General features: G+C 40.4%; 1 protein-coding gene and 1 non-coding gene across 2 annotated transcripts in view; both read right to left on the bottom strand.

Moving 5' to 3' along the window:
* LOC133872684 (protein kinase and PP2C-like domain-containing protein) overlaps window positions 1–2,902 on the bottom strand; it is a 34,148-nt gene extending 31,246 nt beyond the window's left edge. Inside the window, exons 1-3 of the mRNA XM_062310259.1 lie at window positions 2,631–2,902; window positions 2,335–2,452; window positions 2,040–2,206 (exon numbers count right to left, since the gene is read on the bottom strand). Coding sequence (XP_062166243.1) covers window positions 2,040–2,206; window positions 2,335–2,452; window positions 2,631–2,745 — 400 coding nt within the window. The 5' untranslated portion in view covers window positions 2,746–2,902. The remainder of the gene's footprint in view (window positions 1–2,039; window positions 2,207–2,334; window positions 2,453–2,630) is intronic.
* A 19,762-nt stretch (window positions 2,903–22,664) lies between these two features.
* On the bottom strand, window positions 22,665–22,771 carry LOC133874406 (small nucleolar RNA R71). Its single transcript, XR_009901269.1, has one exon. It is a non-coding gene; the product is annotated as a small nucleolar RNA R71 (small nucleolar RNA).
* Window positions 22,772–23,059: the final 288 nt, after the last annotated feature.

Here is a 23,059-nt window from a genome sequence, read left to right as displayed (position 1 = left end):
CTATTCATGAAATTGGTACGGGGCCCTGTATGAGTAACTGGTAGCATTTCAAGGCAAGTTAGTTTTGTGATCTCCAATACTGTAACTTTAAATACAAAACAAACAGTAGTCCATGAAAATACTGCAACATTACCTTTCCGGTATCATGACATTAGTAATTTGTAAATGTGAAATGACAAAAAAAATATTTATTTTTGCAACCACTTTATATTAAAAAAAAAAAAAAAAGATTGGAATATCATGATCAACACTTTCCGCCGAGGATATTTATGTTCCAAACTAAAATTATAACTGCTAAACTTCTTCTAGCAAGCAATCGAAAGCTACAATCCATATCTTCTGGGTAAATTTCAGTCATAGGATTCATCATGTGACAATACAATTTTGAGAGATATGTCAACTAAAAAGCATAGAGGCTAATGTAAAATTCAGGGATCAATACCTGAAAATACCACAAGGGAAACATTCTAACAATATCAGGTTGCTAGTAGTAACTCAAATTAAACAATAAAATTCGTAAAGATGAGGTTAAAAGATAATAAGGAATATATAAAACTTTGGGATTTTAACATGCTATTGAGAAGTTACTTGCAATATATAAAAATTGTTCTTAACAAGTTTCACGTTCATAAGTTGTGACAGAACACATTGTACTTCAGCTGGCTTCCTGCACCTACCTTTATCAAGGCATAGGCCCAGATGCACACATAGCAGATATTAAATGTAGCATGGCCAAAAATATGTAAAGGATGTATGTGCACTACAATACCAGTGCCTCCTGTTACCAGACTAAGCAGTGAACAGAATTCTCTTGGTACACTAATAAGTAGATCTCCATATCTACACATCTTCTATCATTTCTGCAAATGTGACATGGTCACTGGTACCTTCAATTTTAAATTCCTTTTCATTTAGTATTTGCTGCAATTTCTTCTTTACTTTCTTCTGATGTCCAATAAATTATTCAGTTATGATTTAAAGATTAAAAAAAAACACCAACAAGATTACAATTAATGCATCCCAAAGTTCACAAAAACCATTGAACCATTTTAAGGGAAAATGCAAAGCATATGATAATGGTTTAATATTTTTATTTTCATAAATAAACAATTTAAAGAAAGCAACAAATTAGATGCAAGTCATGTACACATAGAACGCATGAAAGAGACAAAACCATAAAGAGCCCTTGAGTATTATTTTTACTAAAAAAAATTATTAGTACATTTGGAGTCACGTCTGGTCAAATTTATCATAGACTAACAAAATATTATTTTTTAAATCACAAACAAACGATTCACAAATCTCAAATGTATTACCTCTTTCACAAAATATCAAAAGATTAACTCCTATCTTGCCAACTTCTATATTCAGTAATTCAAATCAAAATAACATTTGAATATTGGAAATTTAAAAATATGATTAGTATATAGAGAAATTACCATAAAAATAGCATCTTACATGGTTGAATACATAAAAGATATATGAATTCATCAAATACCTCAAAGTTCCAATTATTAGTCTCAAAGTGAAACATTTGCTGATTTCATGAATCCATATGATAATATACATGTTCCATGCCTTGGTTTGTTTGGGTCAGGAAAATGAGATCTGACAAATAAATCCGAAAAATGTGAAGTGTCAACACCATTTAGCAATGCTTTTTTTGCGACCACGGTCATAAGGGAGAGCTATTTTATTGATACATTTTGTAGAGTGTGAGATGCACATCCAGTCGGAAATACATTGGCAAGACTTTGATTATTATTAAACCAACTACTTTATTGTTCAAATGTAATAAACGTTATTCATATATACTTGTGATTTTTTCTGTTAAGTGAATTACAAATTAATCTTATGATACAAAGTTATATAATAAGCGTGTAAGTGAAAGATGATCAAACCAATACGCCAATGGTTTGTATGATGAAATCAATATTACATACATGTATAATATTGCGAAACTAATAAAACATTAAATTTGAAAGAAAGAAAGAAAGAACCAATGGTGAAAAAGGAACCTGAGATAAAGAAAGTTATACCTAACCGGACTGCGATCGTGAGAACTTGATAAATATCCGGACTCCATTCTTCCCTGTGTATTTTGTCCGCGAGATTCGGAGATTCATAGAATTCAAAGAAGAACATATAGTTGGGTGGCCTCGCATGGGCTGCAACCAGTTTTACTATTCCCGGATGGTCTACCGTACTTTATTTGCATAAAGAGAAAAAAGAAATAAAAAAAAATTAAAAAAAAAAAAGAAAAAAAAAAAATATATATATATATATATATATAGAGAGAGAGAGAGAGAGAGAGAGAGAGAGAGAGAGAGAGACCATAACAATTGGAGCTCTGTATGGAACCTGTCAATGTCTTCAGAAGTAGACAAGATGGGTTTCTTTACAGCAACCTTCTTACCATACAAAGTTGCTTCATACACAACACTCTCTGCGCCTATAATCAGGCATTTATTTACATTAGAAGTGCTCAAATTATGAAGTCGAGAAAAGGTTAACAGAGATAAAATTTTGTTCACAGAAGGAAGTTACAAGCAAAATTAAGTGCTTTTGGGAATGAAAACCAAACAGAGCCTTGGCTTAAAGCGTGAGCTGCCGAGAGAATAGATGGTTACCGCGGGCCATTGGCGAGAGGAGAGTATAAGAGGAAGGTGGGAGATGCAGGGGGATCGATTTGCTTCCACAGCAACCTCTTACGCACGTGTTTGGCTCCACAATCTCTAGCCCCATTTCTCTCTCTCGCTTTCTCTCTGTGGCTCTCTGAGGATTTTGAGAGAGAAGAAAAAAAAAATAGCGAAGAGGAAAGAGAATTTAAAGCGGGAGCGCTGTGGGGATGAAGAAGCGGGCCTGTCTCAGAGCGTTGGAAATTTCGTCGACTGTCTGGGTAGGAACTATGTCTCGTACAGAGAGAATGCGACAAATCTAACGCTTGCGGCTGCTACGGGTGCGTTTGGGATTGCGATTTCGTAGACAATTAGTGTGATTTTAAACCAAATCGCAGAACATAGATCGTTTAGGAACTGCGTTTTTAAAAATTGCGATTTGAAAACACAGAAAATCTACTTTTTCAAATCGCAGATAAGATGATGCTTTTTTGAAAACGCAGAATTTTAAAAGGTAAATTCACGATTTTAAAGGCTAAACTGTGATTTTGCCAAACGCTTAACTGCGTTTTTAAAAATCACTTTTTTCAAATCGCACATTTTAAAATCGTTATTTTAAATCGCACTTTTTGAAATCACAAACTCAAACGGACCCTAAGCTATTTTTCAGATGACTCGCGATTTCGTCGATAAAAAATGTGTAATTTTAAATTAAATTTTAAAAAATAATTGTTTAAAATTGTGTTTTTAAAAACTTGATATTTGAAAATGTAAAAAATTATTTTTTTAAATCGCAGGTAAGAAAGTGTTTTTTGAAAAACGCAGAATTTTATGATTTTGCTAAACGCTTAACTGTGTTTTTAAAAATCACTTTTTTAAATCGCACATTTTAAAATCACTATTTTTAAATCGCTCTTTTTAAAATTGCAAACGAAACAGACCTTTAGGCTAAAATAGTTAACCAATTCACTAAAAAATCATTTCATCCGATTATACAAATCAAATGTAAAATACATTTGTGATGAATGTATGAATAGTTTATTTGTTTCTCTTTCTTTCACTCTCTCTTTCCCTCATTTCTCATTTCAAAATTCATATTTCCGAATTTAAAAAATTGTATTTCAGAGTACGTTTATATGACAAAATCTATATTTGTCATTTTAAGGTCACACTCAGACGAACTACCTCAAATGTGAACAAAAATTTTGCTAACTTTATAGTAAATAATAATAAAAAAATAAAAATAACTTATAGTTAAAAAATATCTAAAAATTAAGATAAAGAAAAAATAAAAAAATAATATTTAAATGATATAATGAAATAATAGATAATCGGATATTTTGTACCTTTTGAAACCCATTAGTCAAAATAGATAAACTAGATTTTGGTTAATTAGTTTGCATATAAAAAATACATAAACCATTGAGAGTGCTTAGCATTCCCTTTCCCCTTCCCCATGAATTATGCATCTCTCATTTTTAAATAGAATAGCTAAGCAAAATCATTAAAAAAAAAAAAAAAAACAACAACAACAACAACAACATTTTCTCCCATTGTCTACTTAAAATACAAAATAGATTTGTATTGGATTTGTGAATAGTATAACTCCACATGTGTGGAGTTACTACACTATTCACAAATGCATCTTTTTTTTAATATTTCTCTTGACCTCTATTCTTCTCTCTCTTTCCCTTCTTTCTTTCTTTTTTTTTTTTTTTTTTTCTCTCTTTCTTTATTTTTTTTATTTCTTTTTTAATTATCATATTTTTTGATATTTTTTTTTTTCAAACGGTCATTTTTCTAACCGTCATAATTTTTCAACTATCGTTTTGTTAAAACTATTATTTTTCTAACGCAATAATTTTTTAAATGTCAATTTTTTCCCAAGGTCATTTTTGTAGCGTTCATATTTTTCGACAATGGCTCTGTTAAAAATATCCTTTTTCTAACGCAATACATGCAAAATGATGTTAACAATGTGAAACAAGCAGAAAATAAATGGCTATGTTCATCTCATGAACCCAAAACATAAATAAGTAAATAAATAAATATAACTCACATCCAATAATTCAACCCATTTATATGATATTTAAGTAAAAAAGCATGTCTCTTAAGGAGTAAAAGATAAAGCCTAGCTATATGCAGCTGGCTGAGAATGTTGACCTAACAGAAAAATTTGTCAAGATAATTTTTTGGTACAATTTTCGGGATGGTGACACGTTAGCTCCTGATTGGGCCTAATCTGTATCAATTTTGTTAGTTTGTAATTGGCCGCATTCTGTTGGACAAAATCACTTATATGTAAATATGCTTTTAACAGGGATTCCACTATTCAAAAGTGTCTCAAGAAATTATGCACTGTTTACAAGTCAGAAGAATCAGTTCCCTGCCAGCCGTCCGGACGATGTGTACTCCCGTCCAGACGCTCATCTGTCCATAGTTCCTAGACCGTTCGAATGACGTGCCATACCGTCCGGACACCCGACAGACCAAGCATCATCCGTCCGGACGACCTGGATTTCCATCCGGACCCTTCACTATATCGAGAAGCTTCTGTTCCAGCTTGCATCGGTCCGGACGACTCAGCAGCCCGTCCGAACGACTTCTAGTGATCGATCAACTTCAGATTTTCTTTCCAAGTTCAAATAAGGGAAGATTGATTCAACCGTCCGGACGACGTGGATTCCTGTCCGGACGCGCTCATTCATAAGGCAAGAATCTCAATTCAAATACAACCGTCCGGACGTCAGTCAGCATGGTCCGGACGCGCGTTCAACAGATATGGAAATTACTTATTCAACTTCAACCATTCGGACGCCTACTTATCATGGTCCGGACGGGCGCTCAACAGATATGGAAATTGCGTGTTGAAGATTAACTGTCCAGACGGTCTTCCCCCCTGGTCCGGACGCGCGAAACCTTATATGGAAATTACTTGCAGCGGACGTGCGACCGTCCGGACGACAGTGCCTCACCGTCCAGACGCGGCTCTCAAACAAGGAAGATTTTCAGCGAAAATCTCGAAATCTTTGGTCGCACAGTTGTCTGTCCGGACGGCCCATGTCCACCGTCCGAACGGCGCCCGTAGTTATCAAGGCAGTCGCCCATTTGAACCCTCAGCCTATAAATAGAGGCCCCTGGGCATTGAGAACTGCAATAATTCGGTATTGAATTCCACTAGAGCTTAGAGAGTTATTTTGTGAGATTATTGGAGCTGATTTGTTCTCTCTCAAGCCATCGCAAGTGTGTTGTTGCTGTGCTATAACTGAAGTCTATCTTAGGGATCGGCCCTAAGGTAAAGGATTCCATTGAAGACCCCTTCAGGTAGGAGACCTGGTTAGGAGGCGTTCATGTTGGGTTACACGTTAGAGAGCAAGGTACGACCACTGCATCAGGGGTATGTGAGTATTACTATCTTGTATCTAGTCTTGTCTTCTAAATAGTGGATATCCTGGGTTTGACTGTGTTGTGCAAATTTTAATATACTCGCAAGTGCACGAATCGTTTGCAATATAGCGTTTTGCAAGTGCGAGGTCGATCCCACAGGAAATTGAGTCGCGAAAATTAATCTCTATTCAAACTAATCCTATTTTAACCCAGTTCCAAATTTAGTGATTTTTAACAAAAGAAAACATAAACAAAAATAATGAAAATAAAGGGGTCTAGGGTTTTGGAATCCACACTCACCAAATCACAACAACCTAATCTCATGCTCATCACACATATTTTGAAGTTTTCAAATGCAAATCTTAGGTATGTTCTACTTTTGCTTCAAAAATTGTTTAAATCATTCAATGAATCCATTCTTCCACAAATCACAAAAGATATCTAGTTTCAACTAAATCATCAAATGTATTCATAGAATGAAACACAATGAATATCCAACATACATTAAAACCCAAGCCATCAATTTAATGAAACTATATCAAATCATCACTTGTATCCGGAAATCACAAGAGATATCCAAAAATAATCTCAAAAACCGAAATAGAACAATGAGAAATCAAGCCTATAAACTCAAATAGCATAAACAAGCATGAAACTCAGTTTCTATTCACTGGTGAGGTTTCATCCTCAACCCTAGATGAAAGTATTAGCTAGACATGAACAAAGAAAGCATAAATAAACTACAAGAATGCATTAAAAACGAATAAACTTACAAAAGATTGAAGTTCTAGGTCAAAATCGACCCAAAAACCCTAAGATACAGTGAAATCGGCCCTAGGGCACTCCTAAGCGGCCTCCTCCGCGACTCTCTCTCTAAAAATGAGAAAAGAATGGTATTTATAGAGTTAGCTAGGGTTTCTGAAATTTCAGCTCCGCATAAATTCGATCGATTGACTTTTTGATCGATCTACTTAATATTCGATCGATCTACTTTTAGATTGATCGAATTAATATTCGATCGATCTACTTTTTCAGCACTTCCGAAAATCCAGCTTTTCTATGTATTTTTGCCTTGAAAATTGTCATTTTTCTCTTATTGCCCTGCAAAACGCAAAAACATTAAAACTAACCAAAATATCAGAAAGTAACAAAGCTAAAGGTTTAACTAATGTAAATTAAGGGGTCCAAATATACACTTTTTGGCACTCATCAGGCTGCCCTGGAGTGGTTTTTCTCATCTTGAGTTTCCACTTTGTTAACAAAAATCCTTGTGTCATTTATTTTCCGCATTGTTAATTTTTGTTAACACTTTGAGCACACACTTGCTTTTCATTAGATGTCAATTCTATTTTTCAATTGGTATCAGAGCTTGATACACTCTGTTTAGATTCAGTTCTTGAGTGTTATTTATTTTGACTTCTATCTGTTATAATGTCTCAAACTCTTAATATTGTTCCTACCTTTGACGGTATGAACTATGGCTATTGGAAGGTACGTATGCGGTTCTTTTTAAAATCTATTGACTGTTGGAGTATTGTTGAAACTGGTTGGACTAAACCAGAGGATACAACACTCGAACTAGTCCCTCAGAAAACCGCTCGTCTTTCAAATGATAAAGCCCTCCATGCTCTGTGCCAAGCACTTTCACCATCTGAATTCGCAAAAATTTCAAATTGCTAATCAGCCAAAGAAGCATAGCAAATTTTGGAAACAGCAAATGAAGGCACTAAACTTGTAAAATCTGTCAAACTTCAAATGTTGATTTCAAAATTTGAAGAGATTAAGATGTTGGACGATGAGACATTTGGAGAGTTTTACTCTAAGATGAGTGACCTGAGAAACTCCATGGTGAGTCTTGGGAAGCCTATCTCGGATGTAAAACTCATCCGAAATATTTTAAGATCTTTTCCTGAGCGTTTTAGGATCAAGGTGACCACCATTGAAGAAAGCAAAGATCTAGAAGAGATGAAGATTGAAGAGTTGGTGAGATCTCTTCAAACCTATGAGCTGTCCCTACCCCCGGTCAAGAAGCTGAAGACCATTGCCCTAAAGGCTTCCAAGAAGAAGGTAGAAGCTTCATTTGAAGATGACTCTGAGGAGGAAGAAAAAGTTGTGGCTATGTTAGCCAAGAATTTCAGAAGACTTATGAGAGACGACCGATTCAAAAAGAAGTTCTCTGAAAAAGTGAAGAGAGCTCCTAGAGAAGCTGAACCTGAGGAAGAAGAAAAAAAGGATCCCAGAGGGCCCAGATGTTTTGAATGCTCAGGTTTTGGGCATATTCGAGCCGATTGCAGGAATCTTAAGAAGGGCAAGGGGAAGGTGTACAATGTGACTCTCAGTGATGAGTCAGAAGAAGAAGCTCCAGAGTCTGAGAAATTGCTGGCCTTTGTAGCCCCACACGCTAAGGAGGAAGACTCTTATTATTAGGAGCATAGTGATAATGGGGAAGAACTCAAGAAGGCTTACAAGACACTCTACATAGAGTATGAGAAACTGAGGGAAGGTCGTAAGCAGCATCTTTATGATTTAAACAGTTTGCAGACTGAGAAGAGTTCATTGCTGCTCAGAATACAAGAGCTAGAGGAGAAGCTGCTAGAGACTCAGCTCCAGCTAGAAAGAGTCACTGATGAGAAGCTGACTCGTATGCTGTCTATTCAGAAGAGCCCAACTGACAAGACTGGTCTCGGGTATGTAGCTCCCTCTTCTGACGCTCCCTCTACTTCAAAGACTGTATTTGTAAAACTTGCAGTCCCAGAGCCTCCTCCCACTACTGAAGATAAAGGGAAGGACAAGGTCGAAGATGATGTTCCAGGCACTCAGAAGCCTCATTCCATCAGAAGACCTCCCATATGCCATCACTGCGGTCTAAGTGGGCATGTTCGTCCTCAGTGCTCCCTCCTGAAAGCTCAGAAAGCCAAGGCCAAGAAAGAAGTGCCCTGACAGGCTAATCATGGCACTAGACTTGCGGCCCAATTTCAGACTCCATGGTATCAGGCTCCTTATCATCAAGCACCAAGATATCAAGCTCCTTGGTCTCATGCACCACGATACCAAGTATCTCAGCATCAGCGGCCTCAGCAGCGATTTGTACCAGCCAATCACAGTGGCAAATCTAAGAACAAATCCAAGTAGTTTAGAAGGCCTCAGAAGGTGGAAGAAGATCAATACTACAGTGGGCCACCTATCTGGATGCAGAGCGTGATGGAGTGGATGATGAAGTCCTGCCAGCAACCACCCACAGGAAGGCAGGCTTGGGTCAATAAGGACAGTCACCCCACGAGAGAGAACAGACACACCTAGCAGGTTCAAGTGTTCATGCCTAGGATTTGGTTCCTAATCCTACGGCATCAAGTTTGATTGCTTATCTTCATGCCATATTTTGTATGCAATCTAGGAGCCAGTTGTGTTTTTGCCCCTATGTCTCTTGAGAGAATTTTGCAGATACTTATTGGGGAAGACAGAAAAAGCAGGTCAAGCGACTGTTTTTCTGTATTGGCATCATCAGGTTTGATCTTGCCATGCATATGATGTCATTTCCATATTGCATTTTTTTTTTAATTTAAAAAAAATAAAAATTGGGGAGAATTTTTAGGATTTTTTTCTTGGCATATCAGATATTGCATGTGTTTTCACCTGATCTCTCAATTATTTGTGTATTAATTTACTGTGCTTAGATATAATTGAGAGTTTATGACTATAATTTGCCAAGTGTTTTTCTGTATAAGCAAAAGAAGGATAGCTTCTTTCCTCATGTGATGAAAATGTGCACTATCCAAGATTCCCCTAAAGGTACATCTTTCCTTCTCTGACTTTTTGGTTCTAGAAATTATGGATAAGAGAATAAGTTTTTCATAAGATGGCCAAATTGACCACATGCTAGTTGAACCTAGAACCTAAAAACTCTGGCGTTCTCTCTAGGTTGCAGCATCGTAAGAGTCAAGCAGTAAAACTTATAAATTCTGCTCATTAATATTCACTGCTTATGTGTTGAATGCCTTGCCCTCTACGTGCAAGTAAAAATTTACCTTGTCCTTCATGGTACAAGTAAAACAATTGTGTGCTGCATCTTAGAGGGAGTGTATCAGATGAGGGTGGCTTGGCCCTAGTAAGATTTGACTTTTGACTAATCTTTCACTGATTTTCTATCTTGTCTAGAAAATCTGGTTGCTATTTGTCATATCATTGAAAGTCATACCTTGTGGGTTAAGTCTTCACGCACACACACACACGCATTGCATGAGTTGAGTTGTCTATTTGAATTTTCTATGTCCAGGAAAATATTTGTGCGAATTAAAATCTCAACTCTCTTTTATATCTCTGCTTAGTTTTGAGATGCTCTCTGATTGTGTTATCAGTGGATTATACATGCGTGTTCTGAAATTGACTTTAAAAAAATTAAATTCTGCAAATTTCTCTTCAGTTTTCTGTTTTTCAGTGTGAAGCGTCCGGACGGTCTCTCTTGGCATCCGGACGGGTGAAGATTAGACGTCCGAATGGTTCAGATTTTTTCCGAACTCGGGGGGCACCAACGGCCGGACGGTGAGGCCACCTGTCCGGATGCGCGCGACCTGTTCGCTTGTTTCCAATGCAGCATGTGTCCGGATGGCATTAATACACCGTCCGGACGGGGACCCCACAGGCCCTATATATAACTAGTCGTCGCATTTCTACTCTACCCCACCAAAATCTCTCTTTTTGGCGTCTTGTGCATAATTTCTTGCGAGCTTTTGGATTTATCTTGCTCCTTTTTGTCTTTTTGCACATTATTCTCACATTCCAAGTATTTTTCTTGTCTTTTTCTCTTCAGTTTTGTTTTAAAAACTGTTAGAATATTCATGTCTTTTAGGAATGTTTTTTTGAGATCATGAGGTGCATATATCTGTTGTGATGATTTTTTTTTTTTTTGGGACTACAATGTGATAATTTATGTCTATATTTTTGGAAAAAGTCCTTTTATTGCCGTTATAATTTTTGTAACCTAACAAGAATATTTTTGGATTATTTCTTTTGGCAAATATTGTTGGTTTCTTTTGCAGAATCATGTCTGCAGGTAGTCCACAACGTAGAGTTCGCCAGAGGACTGAAGGAGACAAAGCAGCCATTAGAGCCAAGATCATGGGCCGTCCAGTCATTGCCGAGTGGAATGTGGTCCGCTCTAACATTATGGTGGCACCTCTGGATAGTATTCATGACACTATCCAAACTTATCATTGGGGGTATCTGCACTCATGTGCCTGTGTTGTCTACAACAGGCTTGTCAGACTTTTCTATGCCAACCTGGAGGCGTTGCAAGACGATGACCACAGGTTGGTACTTCAGTCCACTGTTGGAAGCCATATCATCACTGTTGATCCCCAGATCATCAGTCATTTCATCGGAGTACCTGTCCTCGAGCTGCCTGGCAGTCCTTATAATGAGGTAGTCATTCCTCCCTCTATGGACGATCTCAGAGAGTTCTTCCACACTGTTCCCCAAGGAGAGGAGCGCGCCACCACCATAAGGATCGGCACCCTATTTGCCTCTCATCGCATGTTGGCGAAGATTGTTCAGCACAATCTCTGGCCGACCGTCAGGCGTAGTGACTTGATTTTGAAGAGGGCCCAGTTCGTCTATGCCATTCATCTCCGTTTGCCCTTCTGCCTGTGCAAGCATATTTTGGGCGTTATTCTGGAGGCCCGTGATGAGAGCAAAACCGGTCTTCCTTTCGGCTGCCTACTCACCCAGATCATCCTACAGTCAGGCATCAGTATTGCTGGGGAGCCAAAGATGAAGATTCGGAATCCTATCGACAAGCAGACTTTGATGAAGTCCAATGCACAACTACGGAGAGATGATTCTGATGATGATGCACCTGTTGTCATGCCTGTTGGCTCTCCAGACATGGCCTCCTCCTCTCAGACCGTCCCACCTTCTGAGCCGAAAGTCAATTCTTCTCAGATCATGGAGGCCCTGGCTGCCATTCAGGGAGGGATGAGTACCATGCAGCTCTCCATGTCATCCATGCAGCAGTCTATCTCCACCATGCAGCAAGAGGTGTACTCCATCAACCTGCGTGTCGAGCAGAACCAGCTGGATCTTTGAAAGTGTCTCAAGTTCCATCATTCTGCCAGCAGTGACGATGAGGATGATGCGCCTATGGCAGAGGATGCTTGAGTTTCCTTTTTGTTTAGTTGTCTTTTTGTTGTGTTTGAGACAATTGGTTTATTTTCTGCTATGTTTATTAAACTCTTGGACTAATATTACTCTGTTTACCCTAGTCCTTCTGAGACCGTTAGGGGGAGTAATTTTTTGTTATGGTTGGTTTTTATTACTCTGTTTTACCCTTTGTGACAAAAAGGGGGAGTAATTTTTATTTTTGGACCGGGAATGTATTTCCAAACCGATCAAGTGATTTTTGTCCCAGAATGGCCAAAGGGTGAGTTTGTTAGTTTGTAATTGGCCGCATTCTGTTGGACAAAATAACTTATATGTAAATATGCTTTTTAACAGGGATTCCACTATTTAGAAGTGTCTCAAGAAATTCTGCACTGTTTACAAGTCAGGAGAATCGGTTCCTTGCCAGCCATTCGGACAACGTGTACTCTTGTCCGGACGCTCATCTGTCCATAGTTCCCAGACCGTCTGGACGACGTGCCATACCATCCAGATGCCCAACAGACCAAGCACCATCCGTCCAGACCCTCCACTGTATCGAGAAGCTTCTGTTCTAGCTTGCATCCGTCCGGACGACTCAGCAACCTGTCCGAACGACTTCCAATGATCGATCAGCTTTAGATTTTCTTTCCAAGTTCAAATAAGGGAAGATTGATTCAACCGTCCGGACAACGTGGATTCCCGTCCGGACGCGCTCATTCATAAGGCAAGAATCTCAATTCAAATACAACTGTCCGGACGTCAGTCAGCATGGTCCGGACGCGCGTTCAACAGATATGGAAATTATGTATTCAACTTCAACCGTCCGGGCGCCTGCTTATCATGGTCCGGACGTGCGAAACCTTATATGGAAATTACTTGCAGCGGACGTGCGACCGTCCGGACGTGGCTCTCAAACAGGGAAGATTTTCAGCGAAAATCTTGGAATCTTTGGTCGCACAGTTGTCCGTCCGGACGACCCATGTCCACCGTCCGGACAGCGCCCGTAGTTATCAAGGCAGTCACCCATTTGAACCTTCAGCCTATAAATAGAGGCCCCTGGGCATTGAGAACTGCAAGAATTCGGTATTGAATTCCACTAGAGCTTAGAGAGTTATTTTGTGAGATTATTGGAGCTGATTTGTTTTCTCTCAAGCCATCGCAAGTGTGCTGTTGTTGTGCTATAACTGAAGTCTATCTTAGGGATCGGCCCTAAGGTAAAAGATTCCATTGAAGACCCTTTCAGGTAGGAGACCTGGTTGGGAGTCATTCATGTTGGGTTACACGTTAGAGAGCAAGGTATGACCACTACATCAGGGGTATGTGAGTGTTACTATCTTGTATCTAGTCTTGTCTTCTGAATAGTGGATGTCCTGGGTTTGGCTGCCTCAGAGTGGTTTTTCTCATCTTGAGTTTCCACTTCGTTAACAAAAATCCTTGTGTCATTTATTTTCCGCATTGTTAATTTTTGTTAACACTTTGAGCACACACTTGCTTTTCATTATAAGTCAATTCTATTTTTCAAATCTAATTTCTTGCAAAACAGCAATGACACGCCGGGGGTTTTCCGGCGTAGCCTCCTCCGTAGATTTAGTTTTAAAGTCTTTTCTAAGAGTATTCCCCTTCTTTTTCATACCTGATTATGAACCGTATTTATAGACTCATTTGCTCAGGTATGTTCCTTCATCCCTAAGGAACGCTTCTCTCTTCGTCATCATTGTATTGTACCCGTGTGAGCCTTTTTGCTACCACTTCTCTATGTATGCCAGGAGTCCCATATGTGACAGGGCTACCTATTAATGAGGCCATATAGGGGCGGCATTCCGGCACCCCTATAGTATTAGACTAACTGGACTGTGACTTGTTAGGGGCGGCACCTTTCCTGTGCTGCTACTGTCCTTTCATTCTTTGTAGGCGCCGATATTTTCTCTAACAAGAGGCCATCACATCATTCTCCCCTTTAAGTGCCCCTATGCTCGTGCCCTTTCTAGAAAGTTTGGATGGCCCTTTAATCATACTATGGGTTGGGCCTTTTGTTTTCTATCCGGGTCTGGGCCTTCTAATTCGAAGCCCGTGGACTTGTACTTCCCTAAGATGGGCTGGGCCCAATGCTTTCTTGAAATGGGCTTGTACTATCGGGAATGTTCCCAACAGTTACCCTTCTAATTCCCTTACTCGAGTTTGTGGTTCGAGAGAATGGAATTATTTAATCTTCGGTTCTAACTTGGGTCTTGAGTTCGTCCGGTAATCCCTTAATCTCAGAATTTTTGGGTGATTGATTCGAGATTTGAGTTTGTCCGATAATTCCTTAATCCCGGAATCTCAGGTGGTTTGCCTTTCTTCTGTTCCGGGTGACGTGTTGTCACTTCATTTGCGTGCTAATGCCCTGTGCTGATGCCAGTTGTGACCCTTGTGCTCGTGTCGTAATCCGAGACGCGTGTCCCTTTCTCTTTGGTTCTTCGATAGGCCATTATGAATAGTTCTCGTACTCCACACGCTGTCTAACATTTCGACCGTTGCTCTTCTCGACAAACGACGCTCCAGCTTTCACTCGGCTAGGACAATGATTACATATCTCCCTTTCATCGTGTAACTGCCACGTGCCCGGGCAGCTGAAAAGTCATGTCACATTAAGACACCCTGCCAGCGCCTTAGCTACCTAATTTACTGCTGGTTGGACTGCTCGAGGTGAAACGGTCAAGTTTTGATACTGTGCATTTAATGATCGCCTCTCCGGTTGCGCCACGTGCCCCCGAGCTTTTAGTATAAATACCCCATCCATTCTTCAAAAACTTTATTCACTCTAATTTTTCAAACACTCCGTCTTCTTCTTCCTTAAGCTTTGCAACTTTTTCCTTCTTCCTCGTCCAAAAATGTCTTCCTCACATGGATCAACAGCTTCTCTCTTCGACGAAGTAGTACCTAATCCCGCCTTTCTCAGAGTGGATCAGTCGGAGGCCATCAATTACACGGGTGACATTCCTTCTTCGGCAGGCAAAGTTCCACTGATTGGAGACGTCCCTCCGAACATAGACTTTGCCCTTGGGCTGCGCTCCAAATACTCATCGAACGATGAGACTTTCCTCCGCTATAATTAGGACGTTTCGTCGTCGGTGACACTTCATTTTCCTGATCCTGATGGGACAGTTTTTCCTGAATCTAGACATGGAGATATTTGCCTCAACAGGCAGATGTTCATTGCAGGCATTCGTCTTCCTTTTCATCCCATCGTCCGGGAATTGCTAGCCTTTCTCCAACTATCACCATTCCAGGTGATGCCGAACGGTTGGAGGTTTTTTCTTGGGTTGTACATTGTCTGGCCCTCAGTCAATCCCGGGTGTACGATGTCCATCCTAGAGTTTTTTGCTCTCTGTCGTCCGCTCTTCAAAGATTCTAAGAGTGGGACAATGTCCTTCATTTCTCGGAGAAAACTAGGGCTTATATGGATAGACAGTAAGGGCCACCACTTGAACAACAAAGGCAGGGTCTATGAGTTCTTCTACGTGTCCGGGGAATGGGAATGCCCTAGCGGACAAGTCCTCTCAGAGGAAGAGAAAGTGCCCCAAGAATGGGGTACTCTAAAGAAAGAGTGTGACGATTTTCCCACACTGACCTAGGAGTAGAAGAAGCGGGTCAAGGCAGCCCTGAGGTATGCCGGAGCTACGGAGGACACCGACAGGGACTATGATGTCGTCGTTACTGATGCCTCCCTCCTAAAGGGAAGGTCCCAATATCTCTTCGTTTGGCGAAAAGTAAAGCTTCAACTGCTAGCCCATCCAACCGATCGAAGAAGAAGGACAAATTCTCCAAGTCTTTGCAGTCAACTCCCTCTACGCTAGTCACAGCGAAGAAGCCTTCAAAAAAGAAGACTCGTGATGATAGGAGGATTCCCAACTTGGACGACCTTTCCTCCAAGTCTCCTGAAACTGTGGCCGCAAACCTAGCCACGACCAACCCCAGTGGAGATATTCTGCCTCCGCCTTCAAGGCCCATTTTTTTTCGCCTAGGAGCTCCCGGGATACCAACGCCCTTGTGGTACATGCAAGCAATGCCGCTGTTGATCCTGTTTTTCTATCAGGCGATGTGTCGGCCCCCGTCTCTGATCCGGCTGTGACGAGGCTGGGTAATGAAGATCCGGACGTTTGCGTGGTCAGTCTTTCTGACCTAGAGGCGGAGACAGTCTAGGAGGAAACTCCATCCTCTTCTCGAAAAAGGAGAGTGATCAAAGGACAAGAAACCGGTGATGAGTCTTCCAAGAGACCTCATCCGGACTCTCAAATTCAAGAGCTCGGGAGTTTGATCTCTGGGACAAGGTAGTCTTTTCCTCCGCCAAGTTTTCTTGTCCCTGCAAACACCAAAGTTCAGGCCTATGCTGCACAAGACGCGCCCAAAATCTCCTTTGCCAGTTCGGAGTGGGGTTTTGGAAGCATCCCTCCTGCCAGAGGAATTTCTATCTGGGAGGCTCCGGTGAATCCTTCACCGGACCCTCAGTTGGTTAAAGCTTCCGTTCCTTCCAGGGGGCCTCCAATGTCCGACCCTTTCACTCGAAGGGCTCCACTACTACGATCTCTCGATGAGGGATTACTGGGAAATCCTTTGGAGATCCTTATTGGGCTCTTTCCTCCGATCATTCTATAGAAGCTGGCAGGGTGACGGCCGAATGAATGGTCGACATTCTTCTTTATGATAATATCAAGGTTGGTGCTCGGAATTCCTTTCCTCCTGTTTTGTAATTACAACTATTCTTAATTTTTGGTTTGCACTTTTGCCAGTCAACCCTTCCCCAGGTGGAGCTCCACAATGCTTTTGATGATACGAGAAAGGGGCATCCCTCTGAGAGCACGAGGATCGGGAGGATGATGAGAGAGCTCTCCGACCGGATGGAAGAGTTCAAAGGCTAGCTGGGGCTCAAAGATTAGGAACTGTTGGAGGCCAATTCCCAGGCTTCCATTTTACTTGAAGAAAACCAGTCTCTCAAGGAGAAGTTTTCTTAGGCCGAAGGATTGAAGGCGCGGAACCGAGAGGCTATCTGGGAGAGTGAGCAGGCTGTGAAGGAGGTGGACTCTTTAAGGAACCAACTAATTGAGTCTGAGCTGTCTGCAAATCTGCTGAGAACCCGGTTGGACGAGTTGGAAAAAACCAAGGATGACTTAGGAACACAATTGGCCGAGTCGAGGGAAGCCGCCAAAGCTTTGGAAGCTCGTTTAGCGGGAGCTGAGGCTTCTCGGGCAAGTCTTGAGAAGGCACGGGCGGATGCCAAATCCCAGAAGAAGGCTTCTGAAATTTTGTTGCAATCATCCGAGAAGGCCTGCCAAAGGCTGAAATTGAAGTACGAGCACAGGAAGGCGAAGGCCCTTCGGGCAATGTGTTAGCTTAATTGTGTTTCCTGTTGATGTGATTTTAAAAGAGTACTCGCAAGTGCACGAATCGTTTGCAATATAGTGTGTGCAAGTGCGAAGTCGAATCCACAGGGAAATCGTCAAAAGTTAGTGTTTTGCTTAATCATCCTTATTCTAACCTAGTTCCAAGAGTTTGAAGGTTAAACATGCACCAAAAATGCTAAGTTAAAGAGGAAGAAATGAAATATGTAAAAAGGGACTAAGGCTAAGGAATTCACCAAACCAAATCCAACAACTCACACTCTTGGTTTCCACTTGAACACCCAAAGAACATTAAGCTTAGGGTGTCATTCAAGTTTCTCAACCATAAACCTTAAAACCATTAAATGAATCCAACTTAAAGATAAATCACAAAGAGTACCCATTTGAAATCAAATCATCCATTGTATCCATTCAAAGAATAAATCACAATGGATATCATCTTTCAAACTGATAAAACAATGTATCCATCGGTTGAAACACATCAAATGTCCTATTTCTACCACCAACCACATTCATTGCAAAAGATAAAGCATTAAATGAATGGAACTTGAACAACATAATAATATAACATTAAATGTGCAAGTAGTACTACAAGTGTGTGAGTGTCATCAATTGAGAGGTTTCATCCTCAACCTTAGTTGAGAGTTCTAGCCTCCCATGACTAAGAACACCACAAAAACTTGAAGAATAAACATGAAAATAGAAGAAAAGCTTTACAAAGACAAATGTCTAAAGAAAAGAGCTACTAAAATAAACTACAAAATGCACGAAATTAAACCTAGCTACTGTTCTCTGAAATTCCTCCCCAACAAAGAGGCATGGCTATGGCTTTATAGAAGGAAATTAGGATTAGAAACCCATGTAAAATGACTCCTCTACCCTCTCTAGGGTTCCTCTCTTGCTAGAGACAACCAAGGTCACGAAACCAGCGTGTTCTCCTGCGAAAATCAGAGGGAGAAATGCTTTTTGTCATGGAGAAGCCCCTGATTGGGTGTTCTGGTGCGCGTCTGCAAAAGTCAGTTCTGGAAAATTTCGATCGATCAACTTCGGGCAAAATTTCGATCGATCGACTTTTCAGGACTTCCGAATTTTCAAGCATTTCCTCATGAAATTTGCCATTCCTCTCTTATTAACCTACAAAACACAAAAACACAAAAACTAACCAAAACATTAGAAAACAACAAGGCCAAAGGTCTAACTAATGTAAATCAAGGGGTCCAAATACACAATATTTGGCACTCATCAAATACCCCCAAACTTACATTTTGCTAGTCCCTTAGCAAAACAAAATGAAAAACAAAATTAAAGCATGAAACATAAATTCTCTTTCGTGGGAGAAACGATTACATTTAACATATGCAACAAGCCTTTTAAACCCCTAGGACTCCCTAGTGGACGAGTGAAGTCTCGTGAGAGTTCGCCAGAAATGATACCCACAAACATTGAAATGCTGTATTATCAATTGAGCAAAAATCCACATTCAAACACATGGTTCACACATCATGAGTATGTTTAACAAAATGAATATCACATCATCATGTTATCAAAAATCGATTGACTCATAGTTGGAAAATTGAGACAGCACATGTTCAAAAGTGTAAGGTGATAATAACATAGAATCATGAGGTTTCAATTTTTCTCAAAGCATGTGTATCCAAAAACTCACAGGAGTTCCCTCAGATGAATATAACCAAGGCTTAAATGGGCAATTACTTTTATTCATTATTTTTGTGTCGGCTGTGCAATGCTTGACTCCCTTAAGTTTTCTAATTGACCCATGTAACGAGTGTTGGGCTAGTAACTCCAAAACCAGATGGTTTTAGGGCACTAGATGTAAAAACATCCCTAGGGGCTTAATTACTCAAGTAAAAAAGGTTACGAAAGTCAAACTAGCCAAACAAACAACCAACCTGAAATTCTCATCTTTTTACGCGAACACCCAATGCTTAGTGAGGCAAGGGGCCCAGTTACTCAATGAGAACTCAATGGTGATATTATTCTAAGCCAAATTCTTTTTTTTTTTTGAATAATAAGCCAAGGTTTCATCAACAAGTCATCCTACAAGTCTCAAGACACCCATTCTCAAATCAAATTTCATGCCTCACAGATCCTATGCTAAAGTGCTTGTGATAAATGATTTAAACATGTCAAGTCTCTCTAATCCAACAGATGAGTCAAAATATTTCAGATTTTAATGAAATGCAAAATTCAACATGTTAGACAAACCAATGATATGCAAACCATAGTAAAATGCAACCATGCTCAACTAACAATAAGGTTTTTTGTTTTTTTTTTTGAGCAAACAAAACAAAATATCAAACAAAAACAATCAATGATAATAGACAGAAATGTCTACCCACCCCCAAACTAAAAGAATACATTGTCCCCAATGTGACTAGAGATACAATACCGAAATGGTGATGCAAGTTGGGCACACTGCAAGAGAATGCTCCCCCAAACTTGAATGGAAGACTCTGTCCTGAAAATCAAAACTAAAAACAAAAGAAACAAGATCAAATGATAAGGAAAAATAATGAGGGTTGCCTCCCACAAGCGCTAAGTTTTCAGTCTTCAGCCAGACTCTCTATCCTGACGACAATCACTCCGAGTAACTCGGATCCTCCAAAAGGGTCGTCTCAACCTCTGGGCTCTGCAACTCCAAGAATGGCTTCAGTCTTTGTCCATTCACCTTGAAAGTACTGCCATTCTTTGGATCCTCAATCTCAATGGCCCCATGAGAAAATACTGAACGAACAATGAATGGGCCTGTCTATCGAGATTGGAGCTTCCCTGGAAACAGATGCAGACGTGAATTGTAAAGAATGACATTTTGACCAGGTTCAAAAGATCGTCTCAATATGTTCTGGTCATGAACCTTTTTCATCCGTGCTTTGTACAACCTAGCACAATCATAAGCATCGCTCCTCAGCTCTTCCAATCGTTGAGTTGAAGCTTCCTCAGTGAGCCAGCCTTTGTGAGATCGAAATTCAGCTGCTTAATGGCCCAGTAGGCTCTGTGCTCCAACTCCACTGGCAGCTGACATTCTTTTTCGTATACAATACGGTAGGGTGACATGCCAATCGGGGTCTTGAAGGATGTCCGGTACGCCCATAATGCATCGTTCAAACGAAAGAGACCAATCTTTCCTTGACGGGTTCACCGTCTTCTCCACAATCCTCTTGATCTCTCTGTTTGAAACCTCCACTTGACCGCTCGTCTGAGGGTGATAGGGAGTGGCAACCTTGTGCGTGATGCAATACTTCTTCATCAGCTGCTCGAAGACCCGGTTGCATAAATGCTTTCCACCATCACTAATAATTGCTCGAGGAGTACCAAAGCGAGCAAATATAGTGTCTTTTAAAAACTGAACCACAACTCTGTGGTCATTGGTCTTGCAGGCAACCGCCTCCACCCATTTGGACTCGTAGTCCACTGTAACCAGAATGTACAGATGGCCGAAAGAGAGTGGGAAAGGTCCCATGAAATCGATGCCCTATACATCAAAGATCTCGACAATAAGAATGGGGTTAAGAGGCATCATATTTCGGCGTGAAATACTCCCTAGCTTCTGACAGCGCTCGCATGAAACACAATAAGCGTGAGCATCTTGAAAGATGGTCGGCCAATAAAATCCGCACTGCAAAATCTTTGCAGTGGTCTTCTTCGCGTTGAAGTGGCCCCTACAAGCATGATCGTGACAAAAGAATATGACACTAGATTGGTCAGGCTCGGGGACACATCTCCTAATGATCTGATCGGGACAATACTTGAATAGATAAGGATCGTCCCAGAAAAAATTATTCACCATGGCCATGAATTTGGACTTATCTTGCCGCCCCCAATGCAAAGGCATTTGATCGGTGACAAGATAGTTTACTATGTCAGCAAACCACGGTGAGTGAGTATGAGCAATATGCATCAATTGCTCATCAGGGAAGGTCTCAGAGATGGGGGTGGCCTCCTCATTAAAATCTACAGTAATCCTCGAGAGATGGTCGGCCACCACATTTTCGGAACCTTTCTTGTCCCGAATCTCAATGTCGAACTCTTGTAAAAGCAAAATCCACCGAATGAGGCGAGATTTAGCATCCTTTTTGGAGAAAAGATACGTCAATGCTGTGTAATCCGAGTAGATGATGACTTTTGATCCCAACAAGTAGGATCGAAACTTATCCAAAGCAAAAACGACTGCCAGCAGCTCCTTCTCAGTGGTCGAATAATTTAGCTGGGCATCGTTCAGAGTCCGACTCGTGATCTCGTATTTGCCTGCTATACTATTGTTTTGATCTTGTGCACTTGCGAGTAAAACGTACAAGTATTTGCCTATTTATTTAGGTAGATATTTGCACAACAAGTTTTTGGGGCCGTTGCCGGGGATTGTGTTAATTGTGTTTTAAAAGTCTTTCCTTTTATTTTCGTATTTTTGTTTCTGTTCGTTAAAAAAAATTTAAAAAAAAAAATTAAAAAAAATTAAAATTAAAAATTAAAAAAATTCTCATCCGTTTCTGAGTTCTTTTCTGCAGAATTTCAAATTTGGTATTGTGGACGAGCACACAAGCCATATACGCTCGAGCACAGTTCTTCCAAACAGCAGTACTGAAGCTGCTATCCACGGTTACAGAATTTTCTGTCTATGCAAGGTCGTTGATCTCAGAATTCAGACGTTATTCCATACGATCCAGAGATCGAACGCACTATTCGACAGCCAAGAGACACCTCAAAATCAGAAAATATATTCAAAGTTGAGGAAGAGATGGCAGAAGAACTTGTAGAGAATCCACCGGAGCGGAAGCCCATGAAGAGTTCTTTCATACCACATAATCTAGATCAGCCCTCTTGCATTGCTTTCCAGCCGAATGTCCAAAGCAATTTCAATTTATCCCCCCACCTGCTCAGCATGGTTCCACATTACAGAGGCACACCTACAGAGGATCCTTATCTTCATATTCGAGACTTCTTTGATCTTTGCAAGACACAAAACATCCATGGCTTAAACGCGGAAGGAATCAGGTTAATTCTTTTTCCGTTTTCCTTGAAAGATAATGCTAAGTTATGGTTAAACTCTTTGGCTGCAGGGTCTATTCATAATTGGGAGGAGTTGGCCACAAAGTTCTTGAAAAAGTTCTTTCCAGCCCAAAGGACTAGGCAATTGAGGAGGGAGATCCAAACCTTCCAACAAAAAGATGGAGACCTATTCTTTGAGGCGTGGGAGCACTTCAATGAGCTACTTCTAAAATGCCCACATCATAATCTATCTCAAGACGATCAGGTACAAGCTTTTTATGAAGGTTTAAATAATTCTAACAAAAGTCTTGTAGATTCAGCTTGTGGAGGCGTGCTAATGGAGAAAAATAGCGAAGAGGCCATCAAACTCTTTGAGACTCTAAGCGAAAACTCCCAACAGTTTTTATCCCGAGAAAGACAAGGACTCAAAGGAAAGGGCGTCTATGAAGTAAATGTCAATAATGGCGTTCAAACTCAGATGGCTACCATGGAGAGGAAACTGGACATGCTAGTAAAAGCCATGACTACTCATCACAT

This window comes from Alnus glutinosa, chromosome 7 (genome assembly GCF_958979055.1).
Source record: "Alnus glutinosa chromosome 7, dhAlnGlut1.1, whole genome shotgun sequence".
NCBI classification, from domain to species: Eukaryota; Viridiplantae; Streptophyta; class Magnoliopsida; order Fagales; family Betulaceae; genus Alnus; species Alnus glutinosa.
The sequence above is the reverse complement of the archived record's forward strand: the minus strand, read 5'-3'. Positions and strand labels throughout refer to the sequence as shown.